General features: G+C 39.8%; 1 protein-coding gene across 1 annotated transcript; it reads right to left on the minus strand.

The window, feature by feature from the left end:
- Positions 1-4721: 4721 nt before the first annotated feature.
- On the minus strand, positions 4722-9210 carry LOC130187854 (uncharacterized). The gene is made up of 5 exons (XM_056405779.1): positions 9088-9210; positions 7600-7745; positions 5540-7416; positions 5136-5346; positions 4722-5030 (listed from the first exon to the last, which is right to left on the minus strand). Exons 2-4 carry the CDS (start codon positions 7722-7724, stop codon positions 5180-5182), a joined length of 2169 nt encoding a protein of 722 aa, XP_056261754.1. The 5' UTR covers positions 7725-7745; positions 9088-9210; the 3' UTR covers positions 4722-5030; positions 5136-5179.
- Positions 9211-10193: the final 983 nt, after the last annotated feature.

Here is a 10193-nt window from a genome sequence, read left to right on the forward strand (position 1 = left end):
AATAGCTTGGAGCTAGCTACAGTGTATTTGTGTGACTAGCTTCTCCTTTTGGTTTAGCTAATTGTATATTTTACATTGGTAATGGATGACACATTTGGGGTTGGATGGTTCTTTGGAATGAGTTTATAATCTGTCCGAACTAATTTGTAAAACATGTAGTTCGACCGAGTCAGAAATCAAGTGTTTACACCGACCGCTCGCACTCAAAGGTGGACAGGTCACAGAGGTTTCTTTTCTTTGGATTTGTTGACAAGTGAAAACAGCCTGGTTCGTGAAGAGAGACCAGCTTGTTTACAGCACACTCAAGTTTACCAGAGCCCAGTGAACTGTCTCATGACTGACTCATTTATATATTATTGACAAGAGCAGAGCGGCTCTGTGTAGCCTCCCTACTGGTTTCAGTTAATTGGTTTAGAATTGTTCAATCAATGCGGATCCTGGTGAGGACTGAAGAGTCAAAGACATTACTGTATCACAAACACACATACTCCCATATGCACAGGCGTGCTCCTCCTCCACTCCCTGTTTTTCCGTATATCTCCCTCTTTACCATCTGTGCAATCTCTTCCTTTTTTCTCTCTCTCTCTTTCTACAACCACCAGTTACTTCAGTGACACTATCAACCAGCTTGCACCTGTCCAATCAACACCCCGGCTCCATCAGCAGCCCAAAATGGAAACACAGGTGTACTTTCATATTGCATGTCAGCACTTTGTCAAAAAAAAAAAAAGTGGTGTGGTTACTATAGTTAACACAAAGTCTGCACACACATTTCACACATGCTGCGTGTGACGCTGCTTATGGTTTAACAATATGTTGAGGAGCTGCTGAAATGTACAGTGGTGGAGTTATATGAGACTCATTTACCATAAGCTACTGTATGGACGGTTGAGAACGGTAATATTAAAGCACAGGTGGCACCATTGGCGTATTGTTTTTAGGTCGTCCGTCTGTCTGTGTACGTTCGACCGTCTCATTCTCGTGGACGCGATATCTCAGTGATGCCTTTATTGAACTTCTTTGGCAAAAACATTCACTGGGACTCAAGGATGAACTGATTAGATTTTGGTGGTCAAACATTTAGTCATAACATCAGCAAACTGTCTGTTAATATCTAGGTAAAGTTTGCTAATGGTAGCTACCATCACCATGCTACTGGGCACACCAGCTGCCCGTTTTCCTGAATTAGATTTAAGATCTTATTAATTTGATTTCACACTTGGAACATGAGGCACGATGGTAAAGTGATTGCAAAGGCTTAAATTAGACACTTTCGCATGAACACAAAAACACATGCAGCCACACCTAGGTCTCGTGGGTAATCCCTGACAGGGTGACTGACTCAAATGTTCTGCAGGAAGGAAATTCCTGTGGTGTAATTCAAGTTAGAGGAGGGATGATGGAAGTCTTTTTTTTTCCACCTGATCAGCGCCCCGCCGAAAACACCGTATGATCACAGGGATGAGGTAAAGGCTGATGCACTCACATGACCAGATGCCATGTCCTTCTCATGACCCTATCTGACCAGATAGCACTCGGGAGATGTGAGAACATTTTAATTTAATACATTTGATTGTTTGTTTGTTTGTTTTTTTTTGCACCTAATTCATTGTTCAGTTAACACTTTCCTGTCCAGACTTTTTTTATTTACTCAGTAATTAGAATTTACTTCAAAGCAAAATACCGCAACTGAAAATATTATTGCATTTAAGAAGCATAAACTGAAAACTAGCAGTAATAATCTGCTTAGAGAGTAAAACTGTGATTCCCTAGAGAAAATGATATTTGGACTTCAGCTGTAAATGATATTGATTCATCCTGGGCACAGCTGCTTTGTTGCTATTTTACTGTATAAACTCAACATGTGCCACAGCTCACCTGTTAAACCTGTGACCAGCATTCGGTTAATAAGGCTACAATAAGATCACAATGCCGCATCAGAAGATTTAAATAATTTAAAATGCACTCTCTGTCCTGCTTGACAAACAAACTATTGTCCATTTAATAAAAAAAAAAAAAGTCAGGGCTTTTTCCATCATTCTGTGAGCAACCGAGATCTAATTTTACACTGCACATGGTGTGGTACAGTGACAGGAGTTGTTTACCCGGTTGAGATGTTGGAGGCGTGCAGCCTGTCGCATGCAGCTCCTCATCTAACAGCTCCACTGTGGCTGCTCCTTCTTATTCAATTACTGTTAATCAATACCTGTGGTACATTTGTGTTCGTCGGGGAAAGGAGGCTCTGTGGCGCACACAGCACTTTATGCCTTTCAACAGCTTAGTTTTAATTATTCAAGTTTTTTTTTTCATGTTCTTAAATGGAATTTTAATGACATTTAATGTTTTAATTTTAATGCAGACTATTTCTCTGCCTCTGTAAAGCTCTTTGAATTTCCATCTGAATGGTGCTGTATAAATAAACTTGCCTTGCTCCATTACTCACTGCAATATTTCAAACCGATCTACTGTCAAAAAAACTACTACTACAAAATAACCATTGTCTTGTTTTGCAGACACATTTTTAATGACACTACTTCATAACAAAAGTGAACTCGTATTTCGCTATTTAAATGCTTTTAATGTGAAGCTGCAGCACTAAGAAAATGTCAGTTTTCATTTAGCATTTTTCCAGGAATGTCACCTCAGACCTCCCAGTTCATAAAACTATAAATGTATTTATTCAAAATTGGTTTATTCAAGCATTAAACCAAGGACGGAGTCTACGCAGAGTAAGATGTCCAGTTGTGGTGATAGCAAGTGACTTGACTTGAATTATGACACTGGGTAAAGTCGCACAGTAACATAGGAAGTTCTCAAATGCTAACAAGTTTGGCGCCACAACTGGTTCCTTTGCGTGTGTTAGCCCTGAAGTGATTAGTGAACCAATCAAATTACAGAACCAAGACTGTCGGTCTCCGCTGACATAGGAGGGAATATCAGTACAGAAAAATGAATAAATTCATTTTTTTTCACTTAAATAAGTTGCTTATTGTCTTGTTTTGTATTTTGATCTATTTTGTAAAGATAAGTTAAATCATTAAGTTAAATTGTGTTTGGTGTTTTGTTGTTGCAGCTACTGTCGTATTTCCATTTTCATTGTGCTTTGGACCAAGAAAACAGCACAAAAGCAAACACAAAGAGAAGCAGTGGAGACTGGTAAACACACATTTGTTGCAGGGATGACGGAGTTGAATGCAAATAAGAAACTGACTCTTATTGTCTGAGTTGAATGTGGATTGAAGCTAAGCTTGTTGTTTGCGTTTATTGTCTACGTTTTGTTTACGTACTTTCAGCAAACGGTACTTCATGTTTCCTAGCGTGAAGACATGAGAGGCATCAATCGGCTTTACATTTGTGCTTTCAGCTACATGCTGATGCATCCGCTCGGAGATTTATCAGCTGACTGAAAGCATCAGAAGTCAACTTTTTTTTCTTTTTTTTTCCCGGAGTAAAGCAGCTGCACAGTAGGTTTACGGTCCCCAGCTGAGATGTGCCGTCGTCTTGCCCACTAATTTCTCATCTTCCCGGGGACTTGTTCTTTACATGGTGAGCTTCTTTTCAAATAGCTGCAGCCTATGAATTCAGATTCTTTCTCTCACGTTTCCCCCCGTCAGACTCATTTCACATATGGCAAGACCAGTTTATTTCTATAGCACATTTCATACACAGAAGCAATAAAAGTGGTTTGCATAAAAATAGATTTAATAAAGAATAAATGTCACATTTTGGTTTGAATTAAAAGAATCAGAAATAAAAGAGGAAGAAGAGGGGAAGAAAATATGGGCATTAAAATCTACTAACAATATAAGAATAAGAATGAAACCAGAATCCTTTCACTCATTTATCAGTTGAAGGGAATGATAAATGAAAACAGCGGCGCAAAGGTTGGAAATAGGAACAATATACATTTCAGATCACGCTCCACTGACTGTCTCCTGAGAGGGAAGATTATTGCAATCTCTTCTTTTCTGAGGAAATAAAGAGCAAATACTGCAGTAATCTCAACTGAAATGTCTGGAAAAAGAACATGACGAGAATGACCCAGGATCTTCTTCATATATCAGGAGGGTTAGAAAACAATTGAATTTGCAAACCCGAGATTTAGAAAAGAAGATTGTACTTTTGAAACACAGACACTATGAAGTTAGGGGTCATTCTGTGAAGCGCTTGGTAAAGAAGTCGCAAAACAGGAAGCAGATTAAGAACAAGATATTTTAACATTCAATAAATCTTCTTAATAATGTTAATAATGTACAGTTTTTGTTTGTTTTGTATTATTTATGTTTTATAAAATTAGACCAAACAACACAATATTTCCAGAGCAGATGCTTAGTACCTCTGTGTTAATGTGTGTTAATGTGTGTGAGGAAGCGGGAAAGAGAAAAGATGTATTTTTCACACTGCATCAGTGAAAAGCGGCAGACTCTCTCTCTCTCTCTTATGACGCTCTTACGCAAGAAGTGAGTAATTACTGTCCACACCCTGTCAATACAGTTCAGCAACTGTTACTTGTTCTAAATGTTCATTGTATTCAATTGTGCTGTAACCATTATTGCACTTAGTTTCAAAGGCATTCAATCATTTATATTGTTATATTACTGGAAGTATTGTTTGTGTAATGATTAGAGCTCAGCACCAGTGTGTATTACAGTAAGTAGAGCAGGTAAGATCAGTCTGAGTAAGTTGCTGGTGGCGTAAACCATAAACTGCAAACCAAGGTGTGTAATGTCAGTCAGTTTTATTCATCATATTTGCAATAAATGGGAACATCAGCGAAAAAGAAGTAGTAGTAGAAGTGTATATTAGGGCTGCACGATTCCAATTATTTTTGGCAGATATTGCACTTGCAATGTGAGTCACGATTTCAGTTGGAATGGTAATTTGCATTTCACTTTCACTGAGAAAAATATAATAAGTGGCTTCTTTTCAAATAGGGCTGGGACTCCTCTTCTGTCGTTGGTCTGCAGAAAGGATAGGGGAGGAAGATTTTAACAATTCCCGTTCTGCTTTTCAGTGTCTTGTCCTGAGCTCTGCATCATGAATAAGCGATAAAGGCAACAAAGACAAAAAGAAAAGTGGGAAGATTTTTAACAAACCCTGGTTTTTAGAAATCTAGAGAGTTCCTCATAACTTACCTGTTGTGGATCAGATCTTCACACCACACATGAATGCTGGGGCTTTACTCGCTCTCTGGGCAGAAGCAAGTGATGAAGGGTCTGCCCATTGCGCTGGTAATAGAGGAGAACGTCCTCTTTTGGGACGAGCACGTCTTTCTGATGAAGGCAGGTATTCTGCACATGCATGGACACCAGCATCGCTGCGTTTCTTCCCTCAGAGAATCATCGTCTTTGTGTGTGTGGAAAACAAATGAATATATACATTAATTTCTTCTCGGGACCTGTAATTATTCAGCTATATTATTGATTCACTGCATGATCAATATAACTGCAATAAAAAATGGATTTAGTAATGAAATGTTGATATTTGCAAAGTGGGGCTCTCAGATTGACACTTGTTTGGAAAAAGATGAAGTATTTACCAGGAAGCTCATAGTCGTCCTGGTCGGAGGTTAGATCGATGACGGCGGTGGTCTCGCTGGTCTTCTTGGACGTTTTCTTGCAGCACAGTCTTTTGAATTTCTTGATGAAACCACAGGTCGTTTTTTTTGCTGCATTTTCATGAGGCGATGCCAATATTGGAATTCCTAGCTGTTTCCTCAGCGTGCTCACAATAGCCTCTTCAAAGCTGGGATCCCCTGCTGCCGTGGCCCTGCGCATCTCGCTTACAGAACCAAACTCCAGCAGGAGGTCGGCAAAGAGAGTCTCTGTGATGTCCTCACAGTTTTTATTCAACAGGGAGGCTTCGAGAGCCTCGTTTGAAATGTGCTCACATGCTTTCTTTATAGCCTCGCTCACTATTTCAGTGATTTCAATCCCTTTCTTAGTAAGCATATGCTGAATCAGCCAAGTCATCACAGTACACCTTAACAGCATGTCTGAGTGCGTCGAGGCCTGGGACTCACTGACTAAATCATACGTGTCATCCGAGGCTTGAGAACTAATTCTCAATGGCACTGCTACATGCTCTCCTATTGCATCTATTGTAAGAAGTAAGTCAGGCTGGAATAACAAGTCCTGTAAACTAGGACCCGGAAAGAAATGTCCAGACCTCTTTGATTTTAGCGCTGACCACAGGAGAACCTGCGAAACACAACGAGCGACAACCTCTTCTGTCTTCATGTAAAGGATACGAGCAACAGCGCCCGGGGCGCCGATGTCGGATCTCCTCAGCTGTCTATAGGTCACACTGTCGCACACGCGTGTTCTGGCTGGCACTAATGGAATCTGGTAGTCAACTCCGCTCATTATCACATTGAAGATTCTGTCTGTGAATTCTCTCATCTTAACTTTGTCGACATCCTCCAGCCCATCAGAGGCGGCTTTTTGAAGGTCGTATGTCTCTTCTGCCCCCTGCTGTTCCTCCAAAAACTCTTGTACCAGTTCATCAGCTATCTTCTTGATAATGTCTAACTCCTTCATGGGATCTATTTGATTGAAACAGCCTGTTATGCTAATTACAGGAGCTGAAAAAAAGGGAGGGCTCTTAGGATGGGACTTGGGTTCATCGCTGTAAGGTACAACGCCTGGTATGGCGTCCCAACCACCGCAGGAAGGCATGGAAGCTTCCTGTCCATGTGTTTCACTGTTTTCCACAGTCAAAATTCGTGTGTTCATGCCAACTCTGATATAAACATCTTGATAGTTGCTGAAGTTAATTTCACAAAGTGGCTTTTGAACTCCACCTTTTAGGACTTTGACCATGTGAATGATGTAATTCCTCAGCTGTTTCACTAAGTCATGGTTGAAATTCGAAAAGAGTATGGGGGGCTCCACTTCCATGCCAGGTTCAGGCAATGTGGTCGTGCTCAACTGAGCTCCAGTCAGCTCTTCAGGTGGCTTCTGAGCATCGATGGCTGCCATCAGTATGACGGCCATTTGGAAAGCCATGTCTGTAAGGTCTCTAATGGAAGTCACACAGCCACTGACAAACAACACTGGTATTCTGGACTCCAGGATGGGAGCAGAAGTGGACAAAGTCAGGACTGAGTTCACTGTCCTTGTGATGTGTCTCACAAGTAACTCTGTGAACGACTTGGTAGATACTAAATTCTGCACATCGATCTTCATACATTTAGTCAGCGCTTGTCCAACAGAATCCTCCAGGTAGGCGTGGATCTGGTCCTCAGTCACGATGGTTGAATAAAAGGCCTCATTGGTTCTCATGTATCTGTAGGCCTTCGGTATCGCACAGTCCAAGATGGCCTCTGCAAAAGTCTGGATAATATCCATGCAAGAGAAGGCCAGCCCAGTAACCACATCATAGGTGAGAAGGCCGGAATACAGGAAGTCCCACTGCCTGTAAGAAAACACATAAACAGTCCGAAATCTCAGCACAACTTATGTTATGTAATGTAAAGCAATTTGTACACACCGATTCTTTATCTCAAATGTCTCTAACTACCACACTGTCACTGTTGTAATATTATAGCCATGACTTTATATACCGTGTAAACACTGTATTTTAAGCTGCAGTACTTACTGTATTGGTAGCTGTATCAGACATTTACTGATAATAAATGAGACGTTGTCTTGATCAACAGGTGGCAGGTCAATATGCAAAGGTGTCTGCATCGATGCAGTGGAACACCCTGGTTGTTCTGTCATGGTGATGTTCCTCAATTCAATCTGAAAGACAGAAATCCAACCGGAACATTTTAATCTTTGCAGATGTTCCATTATAATAATAAAGGCACTGCAATAGATTACACAACACAGATGTGCACGATGATGTGTCGAACTGCGTGTGACACTAAGGACACCTCTTTAAAGAAAGTAGAGTTTGATAGAAGTGATCCAATATGCTAATACATGCATTAGGTGAGATTAGGCAGCGCAACAAGCTGTAAAACACAACACTGACATATTAACACCTCATTATTTTAATATGGAAAACAGCAGACACAGATCAACATGAGTGCTCTTTTTGGTGTCACAATTTGTAAGACCTGTTTAGATCTCCATCAACTCCTGAGAGTCTTTAGCTGCTTAATGCTCCATAATGTTCACCAGCTAGATATGAACTTTTTCCTGTCTACCGTTTGATGCTGGGCAGGTAGTGTACAGTGGATTTGTTAGCCTGCTGTGGCTAAAAACAATGCTATGATAGCGGTGAGGGTAAACTAAAACAATAAAGTTAAACCAAAACATTACGAGTCATTACGAGGGACTCCTTCCACATTTAACAGCAGTCATCTGAGCCATTGTTAATGTAAGAATATTGAGTTTAGCACCTTTAAGGCTGCGTTAAATTGTTGAGTCTGAGAAAGAGGTCTGAGGAGTGTTTTAGTGTCTTTCAGCTCATGTTTTAGTTTTTACGACACACCACTTCAATGCTTTTGTTCAATCTCCTCGCCCTCATTTCCACCCACTGCCTGTTTTCAGCCTGACAACTACAAAACTCAAAGTTCCTGGAGACCTAAACAGAGCTAAAAGGAGAAACTCATATACTGTCACTACGCTAACTAGACTGAAAGGGTTCATCAAATGTGTAGAGTTAACCTGTAGTACGAAATCTAAAATATAAATAAGCACTACTATAAATAAATTATATTAATATTTTATATAACCCTAATAGCAATGGGTGTTGCTCATAAAATTATTTAATCAAATGAAGATGGTAAGATTATTATTAGTAATGGCTGGGCGGCATGTAATACCAAAGCACGTGACACTAGCAGGCCACCACACCAGTGCAGATGTTTGAAATTATTCAGGCTGATAAGACTTCTGTTCAGGTTGAAAGTAGGTGAAGCAAAACTGGGAATTACATACTGTAAAAAAAACCAAACTACATGATAATGTTCAGCTGTCCTTCCCAAAAACCAGCTCAGCTCAATACCTGAAATACCTGAAAACACCTGTGTGCTTGTACCACCTTGTCCCATCCTTTTCGCTTCATAACAAGACTTCAGTAAACATAACACCGACCCACACACTCATTTCACCAGTAACTGACCAGCTAGCTTACCTTGTTGTCTTTTATAGAAACGATGGTCTGGTCGCTTCGGGTTTTTCCTCTCAAGTTCCCGCCGCGTTCAGTCTGTTTTGTGGAAAGTCTTAGAACGCGGAGCCAGTCAACAGTTGAGCGCCGTTTGACTTCGATGTGACGTCACTGCGACGGAGTTCTGGAACGTGCGCGCGTCACATCAATATCATAACATTACAGTACTGTACATGTACTATGTATACGTGTATATACACATATTTATCTGACAATATACATGTTGTGGAGTAACATATGAGGGGTTATGAAATATGATGTATTATTACAGATTAAACCATCTATTAATACACGATGCAATACATGTATCTGTTATACATAATATATAAAATAGCCTAAAATACACTTTATGATAATATAACACTGATACAAGCTCTCTGCACACTGAATACTTGTACTTTTGATTCTTCTTCACATTTTGCTGATAATAATGTATGTGTGTTTGTGACATTTAATGGTGGGATATTATTACTTTGCTTGATTAAAGGATCTGAGTATGTCTTCCTCTGTTGTTAAGTGATTAATTTAGAAGTTAAAACCAGAGGAGCCTGATAATTAAAAACCTGAATGTCATCTCTTTCTCAGATACAGAGGAGTTTCATCAGATTTGGTGCATGTTGTGTCCCATGATTAGGTGTCCAAATTATTATTAGATATATATATTATATAGATATTATATTATAGAAACATGGAAGAATGAGTGAGAATGGATAAAATTGTCTTAAAACAAAATATGTTAAAAAGAAAAATCTAAACTCAATTTAAAGGAGGATCCATCGCAACACAACAGACAATAATCTATACTTAAAAATGTGCAGGACTCAGGGTCAAGCACTACATCTGTTCTTTCAATAAATATCTTAAAATAAATAAGTTCTGGGTATTTTCCCTAAAAGCTATTGATTGATGCTGCATTTTAGGCTGCAGCGATATTTCTACAGTGAAAACACACCAATCATTTTTCTGCTAATAGATATTGGTCGACTCATTCACTCCTACTGGAGCTCTATCTCCTGCGTGCTGCCAGATGCTGCTCCAGTCTTTTACAACTGTCGCCTACGTTGAAGAGGAGA

Source organism: Seriola aureovittata, chromosome 19 (genome assembly GCF_021018895.1).
Source record: "Seriola aureovittata isolate HTS-2021-v1 ecotype China chromosome 19, ASM2101889v1, whole genome shotgun sequence".
NCBI classification, from domain to species: domain Eukaryota; kingdom Metazoa; phylum Chordata; class Actinopteri; order Carangiformes; family Carangidae; genus Seriola; species Seriola aureovittata.